Source organism: Nesoenas mayeri, assembly GCF_963082525.1.
Source record: "Nesoenas mayeri genome assembly, chromosome: 6".
NCBI lineage: Eukaryota > Metazoa > Chordata > Aves > Columbiformes > Columbidae > Nesoenas > Nesoenas mayeri.
Window position 1 is genome coordinate 1,027,376 of NC_137545.1, and position 23,296 is coordinate 1,050,671.

The window sequence follows — 23,296 nt, forward strand, 5'->3', positions numbered from 1 at the left end:
AAGATTCCTTTTCTAACCACTTAATTGTTGGGAGTCTTTATATTCTATTTAAGTTGTTTTACTGTGCTGGATGTTTTATTTAGATGGAAAAGCAGAAAAAACCTGGCCTAATGTGATCGTAATGAAGTCATCATTTCACCAGCTATGTCCTATTTAAAATTTCTAATGTGTAGCACAGACTTGTAGCTGGTGTCAGTTGCTTTGAAATACCTGTAAAAGCATTGGAGTTTTGTACTTTTTGTGGCCGTGCTGCCTGAATCTTTATTTTTGAAGTTAGGTTTTATTCTTGCAGTTTTCCTTGAAGCTGTTTGTGCGGAGCGGGGAGGGAAAGAGCCACAACGGTGGTGAAATGCTTGGACCAGTGAGGTTTTTGTCACTCCCATTGCCACAGGAGATGGTAATTCAATATGACATCTCCGAGGCTGTAAAACGCAGGCAGTTTTACCGCACTTGTGTATTTATATTCAGCCAACAGCGGGGTGACCTGTTTAGGAGAATTCTTCCTTTTCCGTGTGTGTGATTCAGCAGTCCCCAACCTGCTTTTACATTTTATTTTTAAACTTTTCAAAAGAACCGAAAAATCTGCAAAACTTAGGCAGATTTTTATTTCGCATCCCAAATTGCAAGGCATAGATAAGTTAGGCCTTTAATTACCATCCCTCGTCATTTAGTTAAATTAGTAACCAGCACTGTGTTTTCGGATTAAAGACCAGTTTTTTCAAGGTATCAAGTATTCCCGAGTCCCTTTGGACGGACGCGCCGGGGTGTTGTTGGCGATAACCCCCATCCTCTCACACTCGCACAAGCGTGTTCTCCTTGTGCAGCTCCACGTGCTTTCGATCGAGGAACCGATGCCCTGGCCAGCTTTGGAAAGGAAAACCCGCCGTGCCGTTTAATTTGGGGGGGATTGTAACACATGGTGCATTCGCAGCCTTATCGTATCGTCGCCGTTCTATATAGGTAGGAATTTTTACCGCCTTATATAGGTAGGAATTGCCTTTTTCCCAGAGTGCTGCACCCTGCGCACAGCACAATGTGTGTGTGTGTGCACTTCGTCCCCATCTTCGCCTGCATCGATCCCAATATTAGCAAGGGAAAAATAGTTCATATTCCTGCTTTTAATTCCTTTATTGTAGAGAACTTTAAAAACCCCACAAACTAGTATTTTACGTTGTTTTTTCTTTTTAAATACCTGTACTAGCTCCACTGGCATCCCCTGAGGATTTACAAACGTAGCAAGATGTCAGCATTTGTCTGTTAGCAACTTAAAGCTGCTGACGTTGTGAAACCCTTATAAGCGACGTCTGCAAGGTGGGTTGGTTTGTTCGAAGTGTAATTCTTCCAGTGACTTTTACAGATGTGCACGTTGGCATTGCTAATATCCGAGGACTCAGGTAAAACCTCCTTCCAGGAGGAGTTTCTGCTTGGAATAAGGATAATTGACGGGATTGATGAAGGGCTGAAGCACGAGCCCGGCATTGCCAGTGTCATAAGTTGGTGCTGGGCCAGAGATCTCATGGCCAAACTGAAGATACACTTTAAATTTCCTGGCGAGTGGCAAACAATTATTGATGTTACACGCAGCGATGTTAGGAAGAAGGTTATCAGTATTTGTAGAAGCCACACAAAGGGAGCAGAAAGAACTGGAAGAGACGGGTGTAGCTTTAGCTGAGGGGTTTGTTTTCTAGATAGAAAATTACCTGGCTAATGGTAAAACCCGCCAGTCATTTCGCTGTGACTGGTGTCCTTGTCTCTGACGGGCGTTTGATATTAGTCTGAGCACAACCGTAGCTTGTTAGTAACCATGCCAGCAGGGTCAAAAAGCCCAGAGAAAGATGAACCAAGCCACCCCGTCAGTGTGTGCGTTATGTGAAGCTGCGGCACCTCATGACAACCGCGCTCGGGCAGCAGCAGCGGCCCCGCTCCAGCACCCCCCTCCCTGTTTGTTCCCCAGAGGCGCACGCTGGCACGAAAAGCCGTTTATCGACAGTAAATCTTTTCGGGAGCGCGAAACCTGCAGGGACTGCGGCCGGGGGGGTTTGTGGTCTCTCTCCGGGATGTTCTGCCCGTGCGTGGTGCTGAGCGGCGTTGGCCCGGCGGTACCTGCGTGTCGCCGACGTTTGGCTCTGGTGTTGTGCTTGGACAGAAAGTTCCCGCCGGAGTATTAACCGGTGATCTGAACTCGCAGGGTGTTCTGTCATCAATCCAGCTGACAGGCGTAGATTGGAAATGAAGCGTGTCATTCTCGAAACTATAACCAGGCTCTATTTTTTTTTTGAGAGTAATATAAAATCATATTTTGAGTATATTTGGCGTTGTATGCGTTTCCATTATTTATATATTAAAATTAGATGTGCGCAATTTCCAGCCGTATTATTTTGAACGGCTATTAAGAAATGTAGCTATAAATTACGAGTTATACAATACTTTGGAGTAAAAGGTGATTTTCATAATGTCTTTTCCTAACTTAGAAATAACTTTTTTGCCATAATACGAACATGCTAGCAGAGCAGCATGATAGATGTCTCTTTAAGTGTCGTAGTAAAAGAAAATGACTTGTATTCTGAAGCTGTGGATAGTTTATGTTGTTTTGGACCCATTTCCCAAGCAGTGATCGAAAACAGATTACAATAACAATTATACAGTCAGAAGATGCAATATCCATTTCTGTTTTAATTGAGTGAAAGAATAATAAAAACATCATTAAGAAAAATGAGGTGGACCTGTCATACACTCTACCCATTTTTAGACTTAGAGAAAATGCAGAGTAACAGAAGTGTGGGCTTTTAAAAATATATCTTTAGTTTTTATTTTTTCCTCTTTTATTTTTTGTTTTAAAGGGGTGTTTGTTGCTCAAGCCAGAAGTCTGGGCTCCTATGGGCAAGGAAATGGGCACATTGCTCAACGGTAAAGCCCAAGCAAGGCGTTATCTGAGTGTCTGGGTCTGGCTTAATAATGAATATAATGTTTCTGCCACTGGTTGGAGCCTTCCTGTTTATATTAATATTATATTAATATGATCTGCTCTGTCCCCGAAGTATCACTAACTGGCCGAACGAGGCGGGCGTGCTGAGAAATAGGATGTACCTGTGAACTCTGGTTCCTTCACCGCACGACTTGTAGGTTGAAGATGTGGTGGTTATTAAAACAAGTAGTGAGATTAATGTGACCTGATAATGATAATGACCTGATAATGGCTGATAAATGTTCCTGAAAGCATCATGGTCGAATGGATAGTTGTTCAATGTGTGAAATGAAACCTCAAACCAGCCACAAAAGCTTTTTCGTTACGTTCCAGGGGACTTATCCTGGTACTAAGAGACTGGTTAATAGAACCTTTGTTAAAATGTTTTTACTATGTTTTTTTTTTTATTTCTTTAAAAATGACGCAATATGGTGGCATCTGCTGGCACCACCAAAGTTAAGGGCTTAGTGGTGGTTCCAGTTTTCAAGATTTACAAACGTGGGTCATTAAAATTAATTCTGGGTGGAACTTGGCGTAGAGGTTCTCAGCCCCTCAGGTGGGTTGTGTTACGTAGCTGAGAGAATAGCAACAGAAAGCATTCCCCCAAACCAAAACCCCTCCTGAACGCTAAGGTTGTTTTTAAGTTACAGAAACCAAAGCCTGAAACTTATAGGAAATTAATGGCTTAAGATGATTTTTTTGAAAAACGCCAGTTTAATTTAAAACTGTTTCCGTCACTGGTTTTGAGTGAAATGGGTATATTTTCCATTAGTTATAAAGTACTGCTGTGGGGTATTTTTTCTTCTTTTTTTAACAAGTCGAAACAATGGAGCTGTTTTATTTAGGAAAAGTGTAGCTCTGGTGTCTTCACCTTTGCCTTGGTGTGAATGGTCACACTGGATGATCGTAGAATCAAGGAATGGTTTTGGTTGGAAAAGCCCCTCAAGATCACCGAGTCCAACCATAACCCACTGCCCCATGTCCTGAGACCCTCATGTCCGTCTGTCCAACCCTCCAGAGATGATGACTCCAGCCTGTTCAATGCCCAACAGCCCTTTGGGGAAGGAATTGTTCCCAGATCCAACCTCAACCTCCCCTGGCGCAACTTGAGGCCGTTTCCTCTGCTCCTGGCGCTTGCTCCTTCTCTGGACTCGCTCCAGCGCCTCAAGGTCTGTCTTTCCATGAGGGGCCCAAAACTGCCCCCAGGTTTCAAGGTTTTTCCTCCGCAGGTCCCAGCACAGGGACGCTCACTGCCCTGGGCCTGCTGGCCACACCAGTGCTGCTACTAGCCAGGGTGCTAGTGGCCTCTTGGCCACCTGGGCACACGCTGGCTCGTATTAGGGCTCTTCCTTCTCTGCTGTAGGAGCTGGGAGGGCTGTGGTGGCTCTGGCTGGCGCTGGGACCACCGCGGCGGGTTAATTAGCACAAGTAGTTGAGCAAAGGGGTTGGTCACCAGCAGCAGGCGACCCAGCGGGGCTAGCAGGCGACCCAGCGGGGCTAGCAGGCGACCCAGCGGGGCTAGCAGGTGACCCAGCGGGGCTAGCAGGCCTCATCTCCTGTGGCAGCGCTCCTGCCCCAGGCCCAGGGGCCATGCCAGCCGTGCACACCCCGCACCCCTCTCTATGTCCCACTTCTTGTTCGTCTCAGCGCGTGCCCTGAATGCAGCTTTTCTTTTAAACCGTTTTTTTTAAGAAACTCAAGTATTATCAAGTTATGAGTTTCATAACGTGTTTCTGTGGTGGGGTGCTGGCCTGGGATATTTGGCGTTGAACAGTGAAGCCGTTCTTTCGGCCGGGAGAGGGGTGCTTTGGCTGGCTCGGCTGTCAGGAGCAGGGGACATCTGCAGAGACCTTAGTGACTTCTTTATGAGATTTCCTGAGCTCGGGGATGGCTGTGGTGGTCGGGAGACTGAAGCCACAGAAAGGGCTGGAAGCTGGAGGAGGACGTAAATAATATCTTGTGGTTTGCATTCACCACGGGCTAAGATATAATCTGTAGAAATGCATTTCCTGCCTACAGATTTATTGAATATAGAAAGCCAGAAAAAATAACTGAGGAGGAGAAAGATACTGTCTGTAGTTTTACTTCCTCTGGCCCTCCTAAGAAGAAAGAATCTACAATGTAATGTTATTTAACACTACTTTGTTTCTTTGGCAAATGTTGTATTAAAATCATCTGCGGACTGAGCTCTTCTTTACCAAATTGCATCCTGGAACAAATTATTTGCAACAGGCTTACAAACCCATGACGAGTAGGAGCTTTAACAGCGCTGCGTTGCTAGTTGTATATAAAATCAGATCTCTTGCGTTCCGTCTAGGACGTGATGAAGAGCCAGGGATTAGCAGAGGGTCCTTGTTTTGAAGCAAAAGCTTTTGCTGGAACGAGGTGCTCGATGCTTTAGTTTCACACAGGACTGTGGGGTTGGACCCTGCCACGGTCCCCTGTGTGTCACAGAGATGTCCCGCTGTCCTGTGTCCATGGTTCCGGGTGTTTGGGGACACACAACCGCAAATCGTTCCCCCCGTCCACGTTAAAAAAGATTTACAGTGCAAGGATTCTCAGCCTTGTAATGAGACCGTTGTGAGCTGGCGCTTGATGTGTAAAAGGCTGAAGCACAGTCCATTTACCCAAGCCGAGCGCTTATCGTAAATAAGTTAAGTGCCAACAGCTTATATTCTGTCCCATTTAATTATGTGTATAATTTATGGGGCGGCTGGGAAGTGAGTCTTAGCGGGCATGACAAACCCTTGCGCTGTGTGAGTGGGGTCTGATGCGCCCCATCACCGAACTGCACAGAACCAGGGATCGGCTCAGAAACCTGTGGTGGTTTGTGTGTTTGTTGGGTTGTTGTTTCTTTTATTTAATACCATTTGGTGTCCTTCCTCCTAGAAAAAAGTGGTTTGGAATGCAGTTGATCTTTTCTCATGATGAATTTTTCTTGTGTCGTTTCATGCGATCGTAAAGGTCTCTTCCAACCAAAATGATTCTGTGTTTGCTGAGCTGGTCAGCTCTTGAGTAGAAGCCTCCTGATGTTTTAGCATATACAGACGGTTTTCCTTTCCGATCACTTCAGGATTTGCAGTTTACACGTGAGGAGGAGAACCAGCAAAGCTCTCCTGTGCCCGCGGGTGCTGCTGGCCGCCCCTCAAACCATTTGCTCAATTTAGGTCCATTTTTCAGCTTTCTTTAAAAGAAAGGGAAAGAGAGTTAAATACCAAAGCAGTCTGATGCCTCTGCTGGGCGGAGGGCTCTCAGCTCCAGAAAAACCAGCAGCACATGAGGTTGGTGCTTTCATTGCTTCCTGTGGTTAGTGCCACAGTTGTTGTTAGATAGAGGGAATCGTTATCTCCATCGTTTCCTCAAGATGACCCCGTGCTTTGCTAATTGAGCTGCTCCGTCTCTGTTGCAGGGTAAGAGATGAGACTCTTAGACATCTTAGAAGTCACAGAATCACAGAATGTTAGGGGTTGGAAGGGACCTCCAAAGATCATCCAGTCCAATCCAGCTGAAGCTGCTTATAATTCTGGGTTTTGAGGTGCGCATGGGAGGAAACATTTGTGGCTTCTGTTCTTGCTGTTACCCAGATTATTTTACTTTTTAATATTTTTCTTCTCTATATTGGGAAGACTAGTTTAAAGAATGACCCACGTTACAGTCCCTGCTAGGGAAAACGGGTTTTTGTATACAGCAATGAAGAGTTTTCAGCAGTTTTATGAATTTTCAGATAAACGTGCCCGTTTTGGAACTCGCAGCCATAGAAACGTGCTTTGTCTTTGAGGGAGGTTACCCCGCCTGTGTGTCTATGTCCTGTGTCAAACCAAACAGCAAAACCAACAAACAGAACCTGACAACCCGAAGCACAACAGCAACAAGGAAAACTTTATGTTCCACTTTCTTCATTTGATAAAAATCTCTCCACTGCAGAATGATTTCCTTTGGGTTTGACACCACCATTTGAGCTCAGTTTTTAATAATTTTGGTGGGTTTTGCTCCCAGAAGAAAACATGCTTGCGCTGTGAAGTATTCCCACTAGAAATCTGGGAAGGCTCAAAACCTCCTGTTACTCAGGGCTGAGAACTGGCTTCTTTATTAATTCCCTGCTCGACAAGCCCCGTACAGTAAATCTTGCCATAACACTACGCTGTTGAAATTAATCAAGCTGATGTTTGGAAATTGTTCAAATTAGATTAAATCAAATAACACCTAGACGGGGCTCCAAACTTGGGCTGATGGAAACAGATTTTAATGTAAAAAGACATGAATTTTAGCGGTGCTGCTTCTTATTGGTGGATCTTCGTGCTGTAGATATGAGGACGCATTGCTCCCCATGCGATGGGTGGGAGGCTGCGATGGTTTCACCTCCTCCTGGGCTCAGGTGCCAAGCCCGCGATGGTTTTGTGTGGACAACGCATAGAAGTTCAGTGCAGTATTATACTTGTAACTGGCTTCAGGTTATTGTAAAAATGGATATTTTATGCAGCTGAGTGCCCAGAGTTTTCTTTTCACTTCCTGAATGAAATGCCTGTCTCTGTCCTTCATTTTTGAGATTGGATTTGCTCCCCAGAGAAATAAACCTATAGATTAAAATGGGCAAGGAGGAGAAAGTGTACACTTGGGCACAGGTCTCTTTGATACATATTTAATTTCTCCTTAATTTCTCTGCCCCCTAGAAGAGTCTCAGCAAAAGAATTTACAAAGTCTCCTCTGTGTGTTGCAGCTTTTCCATGAAAGCACCAGCAGAGGTTAAATCCCCTCTTGATTTGTTGTAAACATAGATGTTACACGCAGGTACCAGTCTCTGCTGACCATTCTGTTCTTCTCGGTAATAGTGAAAACAGCCTTTCCCCGTTCTCCTCCATGGATTAGAAGGATTCTTGCCATGTATGCATGTCCTTATGAAAGCCTTTATGGAGATCTCGTCGTATGCTCCCCTGATGTTTCACGCAGATGCCATCTATACGGGGTCAAAGCTCTGTGAGCAGCACAGAAAAGCTGCTTATAAGTCAGTTAAGTGAATTAACATCAAGGAGAAAAAGTCTTTTGTATAATTCGTGATTGCTGTTAATGTTTTGTGCTCATCCCAGCGCTGTGTTCGTCCTTTAAGGGAACGAGCTGTTTTCTTTTTAGCCATCAGATTCTCCTTTTTCCCGTGCGTGGAAGCCGGTGCCGCACGTCGCCCGCGGTGATGCTGCAGCATCTCGATGATGCTGGGAGAGCGAACGCACCGAAATCCTGCGCCAAAGGGACCGAAGCCCTTTGTGGTGCGTGCGAATGGCACAGGGAGGCTGGCGGCAGCTGCGGCTCCTGGGGCGTTAGGGAGATACGTGCGTCTGGAGCGAGACGCGCTGTGTATCAGCGTGGAAGGAGCCTGTTGACTTTTGGCTGCAGATGTTTTCTGATTCCAGCCTACTGAGAGGGTGTTCGTTTGTTTTCAGATAACATCAGGAAACAGAGACCTTTGAGGCAATAAATCCATCGGAGACATCGGAGCTTAACTCTCTGATGCAAGATAGAAGGCAAAGCAGATGGAACTTCCTTGGAGTGAGATGTGCTTGGAAATAAGTTGGCTTACTGTTGCTTTTTAGTAAAATAGGCTTGGCATTGAGCTTGCAGACACTAGAGGCACGCAGCAGGTTAGTGGCAGATGTGGTAACCTGCCCTTTGCTCTCAGGTTTTCAGGTGCTAACAGCCGCTTATCACCAGTAACACTGGGTCAGCGTGGGCAGGGATGTTTCTGCAGAAGCTGTTTCCACAGCGGGGTCCCCACACTCGTGGGCAGCAGGAAGGGCCAGGACAGTCGTCACATCGTCACAGTCCCATCGTCCTTCGTTACATCCCGGCTGGCATCAGGTGCATCTCCTGTTTGTGCTCAGATGGGGAACGGTGCGAACAGGTGGAGGGGCTGTGGTGTGACGAGGACGGTGTCCAGCGGGAGGGCACAAGGCGCTGTGGCATCCCTCTCATCGCTTGCCATTCGCCTTCTTTTCTGCCAAAATGTAGCTTACACAACCCACGTCACAGCCTCAGCATTCACCCAAGTATCTTGGTATTTTGTGAAGATAGTAATAGCCCCATCGGAAGTGCTGTGGTGGACTGTACATTTGACAGGAGGGGAAGTTTGTCGCTTACAGAGGTTAGATTTCATTTTAACTAGTTAAATGATTTATGGACAAATAGGATTCGGTTCTTAACCTTTGCTAGGAACAGAAATGTCGTCGTTGATTTCAGAGGAGCAGAATCAGCCTTGCACTCTCTTTTCAAGAAAGCTCCTAGAGATTTTTTTTCCTCTGAGCTTTTTTTAACACTGTGTGTTAGAACTTGGCTGCTTGAACTCGCAAATTGCTTTGGTTTAACCCAGAATCAGGCAGCGAAGAGGAGGGAGCAGCATCAATGCGATGCCATAACCTACTTACGTGTTACTTCAGGCTGTGTTTTGAAACAAAGAGCTAAACCTCATCGGCTGGGTCTCGTAGCTGCAGCTGCCATGTCCGATGGGGACACGTCGGGCGCTAAGAGAGAACCGTGGATCCGAAATACGTTTTAAAGGAAATCTGCTCTCTGCAAATCCAAGACAAGGAGCATTCAAGTCCCGTAGCAGCCAGTGCTGGTGTGACTGTATCTGTTTCAGGGCAGGGTTACTCCTCTCAAGGGATACATGTTGTTTGTAGGTACTGAAGCTACTGATAGTAGAAGATTTTGAAGGTATTTAACTGACTTTGTATGGAAGGAGAAGGGAAATGTGGCTTTCTCCCCTTTTTCCCCTAAAGGAGTTCCCGGGCCAGGAATACAGTGTCTAGCCTTTCATAAACATACTGATTTACTTTTCAGAACTGTTATCTACTGGAAGTGGTTCTATTTCATTCCGGAGAGCAGGGGTGAGGGGTGAACTTTCTGGCGGTCTCACTTATGCAGTGTGTTTGGAGAACTGCTTTAGGCTGAATTTTGTCTTGGCCCCAGTATTTCCTAGTTTATCTGGGGGCTAACAGATTGTACGTAACCAGTGAATGGATTTCTGTGACTGGAGGTGATGGGCTTTCGTTTGCCAGCCCTGCCAACAGCCTGGCCCGCAGCAGGTGATGGAAATGGCCATGGCGTTCCACGGGGTCTCCCTCTGCTCTGTCCATGCACATCGGCTTCTTCTCTCCTGTCTGTAGTACCCGATGCCTTTAAGTTCGTCCCCCACAATTTATTGCCGTAGGTGCCTTGATCCCGTAATGGCAAAAGTCAATTTACAAGAAAGCAGACAACATAAGAGTTCTCAGCAAAGTCCGTGCACGGGTATTTTTCTTTGTGCGGCGAGAAAACGGGCCGTGGTCTGAAAATGTGCAGATAAGCCAATTGCAGCCAAAAGCAGCATCAGGGACTCTTTGCTGATCCCTCCATATGGTCGCTGTTTGGAGAGAAGCAGAAGCGGCGTTTGGGTGTCAGGTTTTCGCGTGGCTGAAGGTGGAGAAGCTCTGACCCGAAAGAACAGGGTCGTTCGTGGAACTGTAGCAAAGTTCCGCGATGTTGAAAAGGTCTTATTAGGAAATCTCGTTCATCCTCTTGCCGACCGTGATTCTGTTCCTGAATTGTATTCTCTGGAGCTTTTAGTGTGGTTTTTAAATGAGTCAAGTGATGAGACTTCAGTATTTCCCTTGGAAAGAAAACAAAAGCGATCCCACAGGGAAGAAAGGCCAGTTTCCACTTAGGATGAGCCTTCTAGGAGGTGTTTTAATTTACAGCTTTAATCGGAGATGTATGCCACGCTTCTTATTCCTCCCTTATCGTGATTTTGTTTGTTTGTTTTTCCCGTCTAGGTTTGATGATTCCGGTGTTTTGCGTGGTGGAGCAGTCGGACGCCTCTCTTGAGTACGACAGCCGGGAGGAGCACGCTGAGTTCGTTCTGGTTCGCAAAGATGTGCTCTTTAGCCAGCTGGTGGAGACAGCGCTCCTGGCTCTGGGGTATTCCCACAGCTCTGCGGCTCAGGCACAAGGTATGCGCTCAAGTTCTGTTCTTCCCCCCTGCGCTGGCAGCAGACAGCACCTCAGGTTGCTCCGCATAAGGAGAAAGCAAGGTGGCAAATCTTGGAAGCGGTTCTATCGGTTGCGTTGATCGCTTAATCTTAAGCGGTATGTACACAAGCCCTGCCTTGTTAGTCTGCCCCAGAAAGCTGGGTCTGGCTGAAGCGGGAAACGTGGCGGTAACGATGAGCGGCGCGTTGGGGACACGTCTGCTCTGCACCACGGCGCTGCTTCGAGGAGCTCGGGGAGGGCTGAGTGGAACTTGGGGGTTTACAGCCGTCTGCTGTTCCGCTTGGTATCAGGGCCATTTGGAACAGTATACTGTAGTCTTTCATCTTTAAAATTATACATTTTTATGTAATGGTTCTATCTGTACATTTAAATTTGAGAAAAAACTTCTCAGTAAGGGTGCCAGAGCACTGGAACAGGCTGCCCAGGGGGGTTTGTGGAGGCTCCTTCTCTGGAGACATTCCAACCCGCCTGGACACGTTCCTGTGCGACCTCACTTAGGCGTTCCTGCTCCGGCAGGGGGATTGGAATAGATGATCTTTTGGGGTCCCTTCCAATCCCAAACATACTGTGATACTGTGATGTACACGCTCTCTTTGTGGCCAGTAGTTGTAGTGCTAAACGTGCAGGCTGATTGCTGTGCTCTCGTTTACCTGCTCTCTTGCTGCAAAGCCCGTTGTAAGGCTCTACAGCCCCTTCCACTTGGAGCTGATTCACCAGTAGCAGCGATATCTTAAAATAAACAAAGCTTTCCTCTCTCTACCCAAAATATCAGCTTTAAAAAAAAAAAAAAAGGCAGAAAACCCACTAAAATTATAATCTTAAGGGAAATGGGCAGGAGGTGGTGGGTTGGGAAAAATCTTTCCAGAATGAACTTTGCATTTCAAGAGGATTTTTTTGTACTAAACAGGTTATTTCAGTGCTTATTCTCTTAGATTAGAAGCCTCTAAGTTTCATTTTCATCTCCACGTCATCAATAAAACCTGTGCACATTTCGAGTAGTTCAGAAGAAGCTTTGCCTGGGGATTTGGATTTGGATTGTATGTGCAGGTTTCAGTTGTTTTGCAGAGCTGGGTGTTGGAGCGTGCGACCAGAGGGAGCTCGGGGAGTGAATCCAGGAGTTCCAGGCAGCGGTTCATTTGTACCAACTCCTTTCCAAGCAGGGTGATAATGATTCATTTCCTCGGCCAGCCCCTGCTCTGGGAGAGAGGCTCAGGTTCTGCACACACACGCTGGTGCACATGTGTTTATTTACACAACACGCTACTAAAAGCACTTCGAGGAGGTAGCTGTTTTGTTTTTTAATATGAGACGCTTTGTGTCATTTTAGGGACGCTTTTTTTCTGACTGTAAAAGGTCAGCGCATCGCGGTGTTTCCCTCCCGGTGAGCCGGCTCCCTGTTTGACAGCGCTATCCATCTCAGTTAACGCGGCTGCTCGACGCGCTGCGAGCTCGCATGTGGAACACGCCGCGCTCGGCGGCCAACATTTCATTCTTGGCACTTAGGAAAGGGAGCGGGCTTTGCGAGAAACCTGCTCCAAGGAGGCACAGCGCTCGGTGCGGTGATCCGCGCTGGCCGAGCGTCTCACGGGGGGCACTTTGTGCGGCGTCTCCGCAGTGAGGACAGGAGGAGGAGAGCGCATTGAGTCACCGAGGAAATGAGTCACCCAGTGGTGGGGGGGTGACCACAGGAGCTGAACCGCAGGGTCCCACACTCGCCATGTGCTGCCCAAGTAACTCCTCTAGAAAATTAAAGTTGCATCTCTAATTGTTGTGATTCGTCTAAAAGGAAAGACTTTGGCGTTTTTAAGGCAGAAAACATTAGATGTGTTAATACTTAGAAACAACAGAAGCAACTTTCAAGATCCATCAGCTAACAGGTCTCTCACTTGGTCAGTTTATTTACTTCACGCTGGAGGACCAGCTCTGCAAAGTCTTTTGTCCATCCTGGGCAGACACTGCAGGTCACGCTGGTTTTAAGATCTGAAGCTGAAGTATGCGGTGTGTTGTGTAGTATATTGTTTCTGTGCTCGCTGCGAGATGAGGTACAGGCGGAGACAGGGTGCTAATACATGGCTGAGATTTAGTTTAATGAGAAGATTTAGAGAATATTGGGCTATAATCTGTCAACTAGGGTTGACAGAACCATGCTGCTAAATAGTCGATGTAAGGACTGATTTGGGAACGCAATTTTCTGGTATTAAAAAGAGGAAAACAAATACAGCTATTTACTTTATTCATTCCGGTTGTAGGAAAAGTCCGCTTCTGTTCTAGCGCTGGGGGTTGATTTCATTTAGCAATATACCTCGATAAACAGGCGCTTAGTTCTCCTCTATGCTTCGTGCTCAGCTGGATTACAGGGTCTGCATGAGAAGCTGAAGATCCTCAGGTGCGTTTTTGGGGATGGTGGAGCTTTAGCACGCTGTGCGGGGCGCTGGCACGAGCAGCCGTCCCGGCTGCCCGAGGAGGTGACACTGCGGCCGAATATGAACATTTTGTCACTGGTGGTGAGAGCAGAGACTTTCCGTGCCCTTGTGAAACTTGCCTTTTCTGACAGGAGCTGGGAGCAGTTTTCTGGAACAGCCCGGGAATTCGTTAGCAGCTTGGCGCCGGGCTGTGAAAGCTGCTGGTGCGAACGGCAACAAAGGTTTCATAAACATTGATGTATTTTTCTTTCATCGCTTGAGTCTACACCTGACACTAGGGAACCTGCTACATGTGCTTTCCAGAGAGGAAAAGAGTCGTGTTTTAAAGAGGCACCTGTGCTATGTGTGGTTTAATAACATTTATGTGCTCTGATGCAATTTTTTAAAAAATTATTATTGGTTTGGTGTTTTTTTTTGCTGGGTGGGTTATTCTCACTGGGCTGTGCAAGAGGAGGGAACTACATACAGTCTATAGTGCTGAGTGCCGGGACCAAAGTAGTGTGAAAGTAGCTGCAACCTGGAGTATCTTGTGTGCAATCCTACTGCTTTGGGACCTGCTCCCCCGAGTGTCTGGTGGGGAAACTGAGGCACGGACGCAGACGGGCTCTGCTCTGGGTCCACGGTGTGGGACAGAACCCCGACCCAAGTGAGTTCATCTCCCCCGAGGGTCTAAATATGTGAGCTCAGCTCTTTCTCTGCTTTTAATAGGAGGCCTCTTGCAGTTGCTACCTGCATTTAAATAATATTTATGTTATTATTATAACCACGCATACAAATATTTGAAGGGTGTAAGAACCGCTGGGGAATGGCTTTACCTTAGTTGTCCAAGACCATAGTGCTCTGGGGCACCTGGAAGGACCTGAACAGGTGATGGGTAGGGAAAGAACCTCCGAAATGTTCCCATCTGTGCGTCTCCAGGACCACAACAGCTTCCAGCTGGATGTCAGGTAACAATAGAACGTACCAGCTGGGGGCTGCATTGAACATGCACAGGCTGGGTTGATGTTTTTTATCAAGAAAGGTGCAGTAGAAGTGCAGTGAAGCCCTGCTGGACTGGGTGTGATGTGTCCAGCTGAGCTGGCTGCAGCCAGGAAGAACAGATACGTTATTTTTAAAGGCAGCAGTGTGGGAAAAATGAGAGGAAGCCTGGGTTCAGGTTATAATAACGCACAGTAAATTACAAGGGTGCTAAAATGTACAATCACGGAATCAGTCCTGTCCCTGGTTGTCACCAGCAGAGCCTGGCTCCATCCTCCTGACACTCCCCCTTTCCATATTGATCCCCAGGAATGAGTCCCCCCTCAGTGTCCTCTTGTCCAGCTCCAGAGCCCCAGCTCCCTCAGCCTTTCCTCACACGGGAGATGCTCCACTCCCTGCAGCATCTTGGTGGCTGCGCTGGACTCTCTGCAGCAGTTCCCTGTCCTGCTGGAACTGAGGGGCCACAGCTGGACACAAGATTCCAGGTGTGGTCTCCCCAGGGCAGAGCAGAGGGGCAGGAGAACCTCTCTGACCTACTGACCACCCCCTTCTAACCCACCCCAGGTACCATTGGCTTCCTGGCCACAAGGGCCCAGTGCTGGCTGTCCCCAAGACCCCCAGGTCCCTTTCCCCAACGCTGGTATTTCCCCAATCTTCTGACTCCTTAGCCAAGTGCCCAGTGGAATTTGTGTGTCTGACTATTATACTGGCTTTAATGAATAAGGGAGGCACCGGTGATATAATGCCTTAAATAACGAGACAGTACAGCGATCAACAAACTAAACGTTGTGTTGTTTCCTGGCCCTGTCACTGTTTGCAGCTCCTGTTTTTTCTTTTGGTCTGTCCAGAGGCAGCAGAGCGGTCTCATCTAACAGGGTCCTCAGTCCCTGGTGAGCCGCTCTATTTCTCTCAGCACTTTTAATGGGTAAACTGCTCTTTCTTCTCTGCAGTTTTGCAGGTGAAATGGCCAGAAGCCCCAATGGCATCATTTAGCAGCAGTAAGCGTCAGGGTGCCGCTCCGGTGGACATCTCATGGTAAACTCCGACGTGCAAAGTCTGGGTTTACTGAGCGGGCTGCATTTCTTGCATCCAGATCAAAGTTTACCTCGTAAAAGCTGCTCCTTCTTACACTGGACATTGCTTGACTTGTAGTCTTTGCTTTTCTCCCTGATGTTTGAAGAAAGTGCCTGAGTACTTCTCAGATATTTATTTCCCTCCCCAGATACAGACATTTACCAGCAAATCACTGTTTTGTCTACCCTGCAAAACTTCATGACAACTGTAAGTGAAACTCAATTACAGGAACCGTGAGAGAAAGTCAGAATTTAATGAGAATGCTGGAAACCTCTTCCTCCTCTGTTCTGTTTTGATAGGCACTTTGTTGCATAATGGACACAGGGTTTGAAAGACACTGCTGTTAAAGGTTCAGCATCTCACACCATTTCAATTAAAGCCCCAGAGTTCTCTTTAAACATTGCCTGGAACTCTTAAGAAATCTTATGTGAAAAATAAGAGGTAGGGATTGAGGCTGCTTGTATTTGTAGGGGCTACTAAAATCAGTGTGGGGTTTTTTTTTGGAAAATATGACATATAAGGAAATGTTAGGATGTTGTATTTATATATACATAAGTAGGAATATATTTTTACTTTGTTTTACATATAAATACATATATTTATAATTTAATCTAGAATATAAATACACTTATATTTTATACATGTGCACACGTGCAGACATATATAAACCGATACTATATGTGTGTATGGAAACCAAAGTTCAAACCACCCTTGGGGTTCCTTGTCCCCCTCATTCTCCATCTGCAGAGTTATTTTAACTAACCTCACTATCCCAACAGCGCGAACTCCAGTGAACACGGGATTCTTTGGGAAGCTCCCTGGGAAAGGCTGGAACTTCTAACCAGAGGTTGGGAAGCATTTCTCTTGGTTCTTTTTTCCCTGCCACCCCCCCGTGGTGCTGTGTGTAAAAGTTGCCACGTGGTGTTGGCTTTCTGATCCCAATGTATCATTTACAGGATTCTTGTGATGGAACAAAACCTTCTGCAAATAATAATCTGTTTTGTCTAGATGGCAAACACCTGGGTGGTATAAGTAAATGGGTAATTTGTTAGTGTTTGAACAGCTTAAAGCAGGGTAAGCAAAGGGAACCCTGAGCAGTCTTTTCCACCCAAAATGACTCCATGATTCTGTGTTTTGGCGATGGCTCCAGGGACTCTGCTGGACTCAGTGCGGTGGCGCGTGTCATTTATTTGCTCCAGGATCACGATGGATCCAGCTGGGACTGTGCTCTGGGTAGGAATTGTTAAACCTTTTGTTCTTCTCTCTCCCACTTTGGTTCTGAGACACAACAAAGTGCTGAGAGCATCCCAGCCCCTTGGCGAGCGCTGTGTTCTGCAGCACTTGCACCCACGTCACGCTGGTTGTAAAGAGGTGATGCTGCAGGACACAAGTTCCTTCAAGCTTCACGCTCTTCCAGGAAAGATTCTCATATTCTGCTGGTTTTATAAACCGATGAAGAAATGCTGGGGAAGTTGAGCCCCAGGCTTTTTGTGTGTGTCACAGCAACCCTTATGGTAGTTTGGGGTAAAATAAAAGTCAAGTTCACTTCAAAAGGCCTGTGTGTACTCAATTAAAAACTTAGACCGGCATATAATAAATTCTAATTTTTCTTGGCCCTCTTCCCAACCTCGCAGCTAAGCCCATGAGCCGCCTGTATTTTTGAGGAAAATCAGGAAACAGTCTTTATTAATTTAAATTTAAAGTAAAATGTTGTTTTCTACAGTGAGTCTGGGAATGAAGCAGTACTGGGAAATGGGAGTGACTGAGGTTAGGCTTCCCTGTGCGGAGCTGGAGGATGTGGTGCAGTTAGCAGCTGTGAGCTGGCGGGGTGTGAGGAGAACCAGCGGTGCGGAACACCCCTGGCTTTTCCTTTCTTTCCTCCTCTTCTCCTCCTCCTCACGGAATCACAGAATGGACTGGGTTGGAAAAGCCCTCAGAGATCATCCAGTCCAACCCTTGGTCCAACTCCAGCCCATTGACTAGATCAGGGCACTAAGTGCCATGGCCAATCTCAGTTTACAAACCTCCAGGGCCGGTGAGTCCAGCACCTCCCTGGGCAGCCATTCCAATGCCTGACCACTCTCTGCACAGAATTGCTTTCTAATCTCCAGCCTCAGTTTCCCCTGGCAGAGTTGAAGCCCATGGCCCCTTGTCCTATTGCTGATGCCTGGGAGAAGAGCCCAATCCCCACCTGGCTAGAACTGCCCTTCAGGTAGTTCTAGAGAGTGCTGAGCTCAGCTCTGAGCCTCCTCTTCTCCAGACTGAACAAGCCCAGCTCCCTCAGCCTCTCCCCATAAGCCTTGTGTTCTCCTTCTCTCCTTCTTCTCTTCTCCCCTTCTTCTCTTCTCCCCTTCTTCTCTTCTCCCCTTCTTCTCTTCTCCCCTTCTTCTCTTCTCCCCTTCTTCTCTTCTCCCCTTCTTCTCTTCTCCCCTTCTTCTCTTCTCCCCTTCTTCTCTTCTCCCCTTCTTCTCTTCTCCCCTTCTTCTCTTCTCTTCCTCTTCTCTTCCTCTTCTCTTCCTCTTCTCTTCCTCTTCTCTTCCTCTTCTCTTCCCCTTCTCTTCCTCTTCTCTTCCCCTTCTCTTCCTCTTCTCTTCCCCTTCTCCCCTTCCCCTTCCTCTTCCCCTTCCTCTTCCCCTTCCTCTTCCCCTTCCTCTTCTCTTCCTCTTCTCTTCCTCTTCTCCCCTTTCTTTTTCTTTCCTCTCTCCCTCTTTTCTCCTTTCCTTTCCTTTCCTTTCTTTTTCTTTCCTCTCTCCCTCTTTTTTCCTTTCCTTTCCTTTCCTTTCCTTTCCTTTCCTTTCCTTTCCTTTCCTTTCCTTTCCTTTCCTTTCCTTTCCTTTCCTTTCCTTTCCTTTCCTTTCCTTTCCTTTCCTTTCCTTTCCTTTCCTTTCCTTTCCTTTCCTTTCCTTTCCTTTCCTTTCCTTTCCTTTCCCCCATCCCTCCCCTCTTCTTTTCCATCTTTTCCCTCAGCCGTTCCTGTCTGCTGGGAGCAGCAGCATTTTAACCCCGTGGGCCTTTTGTCCTGTCTGTCCCCCTGCAGGGACACAGAGCTGAGCCCCCGGCACCCAGCAGGGATGGGGCTGCTCCCATGGGGGCTGCAGGCCGTGAAGTGGCTCCATTTGCAGAACAGACAAGGACGAGCCAAAGACCCTGTGTTAGTGACCTCCCTCCATCTTCCTTTTGGCAGGTGATTTATCCAGACAACGTTAAAAAAATCTGTTTATACAGGTGTGATTTATAAAAAAAAAAAAAAAAATCACAGCATCAGGTTGAACAAGATTTTGGGGTATTTTTCACTAGGTATTTATGGGTGATTTGACTTTCAGCTTTATTCCAACAGAAGAGTAATTCCTCTTGGCTGAAGCAGCTGTCAATGAACCAGTAAAGCTGTAGTTGCCCTGGGCTCTGTGTTTTATTCCATTTTCACTCCCCAGATGCGTGTGCGGCATCTTTTGATTTCACCTGCCCGTCTCCACAGGCACCAGCGAAGAGTTAAACCCAAAGAGGCGAGGGAGGAGAAGGCCCGTGCCAGTCAGGATTCTTAGCTAAATTGCTTTCATACTTTGTTTTTATAATATATTTGCTGCTTAGCCACAGTTTGGCCTTTTTCCTCTCGCTAACAACAGTCGTTCTGCGGGGTAGCCAGGAGATAGTTCCGACTTTCCCAGTGCCATCTCCGTGCTGAAGACGTCCCTGGGCATCGGGCGCCTTCACAGCTTGTCTGCCTTTCTGAGGAGGGGTTTTTTGGCACCTTCTATGAGACAGTGGTGTTGAAGCTCTAGATAATACTCAATGTAGATAATACTCTGTCTTTTCTGGAGCCTGGGAGATGTTCGGGCAGATTTGCGGAGGAATCGGCAGCAGCAAATGGGCATTGAAAGTTTCCAACGGCACTATTTATGTATCCGTGTATATAAATAGCACCAATTACATCTTTTTAAATGTTGAGGATGGATCTAAAAACTACATGAATTATGAACATAAAACTTTCTGTGGCTTTCTTGTGGAGTTTTTAAATAGAGGGCTACGCAGCTAGTTTGGTTTCTTTTCCTTTCCCGCTATCTGCTAAAAGAGCATAGCAACACCGCGCATTTGCATTTGCTGATGGCTACAAATCCCCCCTACCATTAATGTGTATGTGAAATTGAGAAGCTAATTAAAAGGTTAACAGCATGTACAGTACTTTACCCAAAAGGCATGTGTTAATTTGTTAAAACACTGAAGTTTTTTATGCTGTCTTTTTTGACACTACCAAAATATTTTCAGTGGAACTGGTTGAACCTGGTCTCTTTATTATAAATTCTTTGCAGGGCGAGATGGCTTAATTTCATATCTAATTGCATAAGGAGTGATAAATTATGTTTCCGAAGAGACCTATGACACTAAAGCGCAGAATGAACAGATAAAACTGATTTGTTCTAGTACAAATGAAGATGCATGGCAGTAGTTTTATTACAGACACCATTTGTTTGGGTTGAGTGTCTGAATATTTTAGGATAAGATAGCGAGTGCTCTTTGTGGAGCGGTTGTTCTAGCAATGAGTCTTCAGGTGCTTTACAGCTAATTGCCACAAAACAAAGCAACCCGAATCAACGCAAACCAGCGCAAACAAAACCCTCTGCAGAAAGGGATCCTCTGTTCCAAGGAAATACTCTGTGTTCGTAGATGCACCCCAAACCTTTATCTTCTCTGGAATTTTATTCCACTGTTGAAACTTTAAAATGGTTTATTGTGAATCTACCATTTTGTACTGAACTGTGTCAGTGTTGGTGCTGAGGCTGTTACTGGATGTCTGCTTAACCAGATCAGATTAAACCCTGTTGCATTATTTAGTGCAAGTATAGTATTTATCAAGGGCCAAATTAATATCCTACTGACCTTGCGAGGTTTGAATTAATAAATTTATCACAAGGATTAGTTCGGAACTGTATAATAGAGGCGTTCTGTTATTTATCCAGAAGTACTTTTGTGATGAAGTTTACTGATACAAAGCTGCTCCCGTTAAGCTGATTGTTATTCCCAGCCACCAGCCAACCAGTGCCAAATTGTCCGAATCCCAACCCACGTGTGCAACTATGAATTTTTCTAGAAGGGGCCCAAAGCATCGTCCCGCACTTGAGAAAGGCAAGGAGGAAAGAAATGGAATAACTTTTAGCTAGAGAGCCGCCACGGTCTGATTTGAGCCACACGAGATGAAAACTGCAGCATTTCTGGTGCAACACTGTTAAACATTTGTACCTAATCATCCAAAATGGTTTCAATAACAAGGTTAAGGAACATTTTCATTACCGTAAAAGCAGGAGATTTGTTTCCCCTCGCCTTTCCATGGCTCTGGGGCCCAGGTTGTGTTCCACAGGGACATCCTGGAAGGAGGGGCCAAAATTGCCATCAAACCTCTTCAAGGCTTCTCCTGAAGCCTCTTGCGTTCATCTGTTTCACTTGCATGTATACTCTGGTTTTGCATGTAAATGTGACAGAGATGGAGAAATCCAAAAAAACCCCCAGTATCTTGATATTTAAAAAAAATCCAGAATTAAGAGGAGATAAATTTCTGTAGCCTTTGCACCATAATAATGTGGAAAGATCTGACACGAAGCCATAAGGCTTTTTTCACAGATTCAGTTGGCTGGAAATTGTGCAATGCTGTTTAAACGGGATGACTTCTAACAGATAGCAAAAAATAATATGTATTTTTTAAACTTTTTTAAATCACGTTTTCACCAGGGATTCCATGATGGCAGCGCCGACTCCCGTGCAATTAATAGACACCACGTATTTCGTTGTCTTTTCCAAAAGCCGCGGTTATTCTCCCAGAGCAGCCGCAAGGTGCAGTTTGTAGCTTTGGCAGGAAGAAGGGTGGAATCTATCGGCATTTTGGTGCGGGTGGGTGGCCTGTCGGGTTTCAGCCACTTCCCCGCAGAGGAGAGTTGCTGGTCCTGGTTTCAAACACCCGCTCAATGTCTTTTAGGTCCAGCTGGTTGTGTGATGTAGTATTTAGGGGGAAGATGATGCTGTTTCATGCAAGGAGTGGTGAGTTTAAAGGTGGAAACAAGCAAACAAAAATCCCTTATTTCTGTGCTTGCTGCATGAAGTCTTTTCTATAATATTCATAGAAAAAGGGCTACGTTTGTGTCGGTTTCAAACACAACCTCCTGTGGCCCTTTCCTTATTTCTGAGCCTTTGGGGGACAGGGAAACGAGAGAACTTGGTATTAGAATTCAGTAGCAGGTTTAAATGAAGCAGAAACCTCAGTGTGTTATAAACTTGTAAGGCTATATATACACTATGGCATGTGGCTGGACCATAGTCATGCTCAGCAAACCACTGAATATTTAAGGAGTGTTCGTATGTTTCCTAATTCTTCCCAGAAATAAAGAGGATTTCAGTACTGAGTAATATCTTATTATCCCATTCCTACTATCGGCAGCAAAGCAATGTGGGCTTGTAAAAATAGCAGATTAGATGATACAGAGTCTGCAATCAGCCCCCACAATGAGTTCGTAACTCAGGGTGCTGGAGCTTCAGTGAGGAATTCTTTACCGGCAAAGGAAGGCGTGTTCTAAGTTACAGCAGTGTAAATGAAGTGAAAAGCTTCCCAAGTCGCTGGAGCTTTGGATTTCCACTGGTGCAGCTCAGGGCAGAGGCTGAAATATGCTTTTCATTTCCAGGTGTATCTCAAGCAACATTTCAAACTTGTATTATAAGGAGAAGTAAGCAATGAGTTGGGAGGCAGGTTGGGACACAGGTAACCCAGCTTCAGGTATGTTTAGCTGTAGGATCAGTAACCATTCTTGGCTGTTTGCAAAGAGCTAGTTTGGGGTGTTCCAGCCGCGTCATTTTTCAGCTGTGCACTAATACAGAAAGCACAACTCAACCCGGCTGTTCTGAAGTGACTTCAGTGTAAGTTGGGGAATGAGCTGTTGCAGAGCAGTGCAGGGGAAAGGGACCTGGGGTCCTGGGGACAGCAGGGTGACCATGAGCCAGCACTGGGCCCTTGTGGCCAGGAAGCCAATGGGACCTGAGGTGGGTTAGAAGGGGGTGGTCAGTAGGTCAGAGAGGTTCTCCTGCCCCTCTGCTCTGCCCTGGGGAGACCACACCTGGAATCTTGTGTCCAGCTGTGGCCCCTCAGTTCCAGCAGGACAGGGAACTGCTGCAGAGAGTCCAGCGCAGCCACCAAGATGCTGCAGGGAGTGGAGCATCTCCCGTGTGAGGAAAGGCTGAGGGAGCTGGGGCTCTGGAGCTGGACAAGAGGACACTGAGGGGGGACTCATTCCTGGGATCAATATGGAAAGGGGCAGTGTCAGGAGGATGGAGCCAGGCTCTGCTGGTGACAACCAGGGACAGGACAAGGGACAATGGGGGCAAACTGGAACACGAGAGGTTCCACTTAAATCTGAGAAGAAACTTGTTGGGGGTGAGGGTGTCAGAGCCTGGCCCAGGCTGCCCAGGGGGTTGTGGAGTCTCCTTCTGTGCAGACATTCCAACCCGCCTGGACACCTTCCTGTGTAACCTCATCTGGGTGTTCCTTCTCCATGGGGGATTGCACTGGATGAGCTTTCCAGGGCCCTTCAACCCCTGACATTCTGGGATTCTGTGAGTTATTCAGCGACAGGAGGGACAGGCCAAAGCCATTTGCTTACAGAACACTTTTCCTTACGTGAAAGCCATCCCTTTGCAGGATGCTTTTTGTCTAATGATCGTCGGGGTAATTTGATGGTTTTTTTTATGTTGCATTGAAGCAGCTTGAGTTGAGGTTCTTGCTTGCTTATGTGAATACCGGCAATGCAGTGACTTAGACCAGGACCACAAAATAGAAGTTTCCCACTGAGATCCTCCCGCCTCT

General features: G+C 46.5%; 1 protein-coding gene across 1 annotated transcript in view; it reads left to right on the forward strand.

Moving 5' to 3' along the window:
- The window catches only part of SATB2 (SATB homeobox 2), a 105,672-nt gene that overhangs the window by 5,481 nt on the left and 76,895 nt on the right, over nucleotides 1-23,296 (forward strand). The window contains exon 2 of the mRNA XM_080346906.1: nucleotides 10,765-10,941. Coding sequence (XP_080203032.1) covers nucleotides 10,765-10,941 — 177 coding nt within the window. The remainder of the gene's footprint in view (nucleotides 1-10,764; nucleotides 10,942-23,296) is intronic.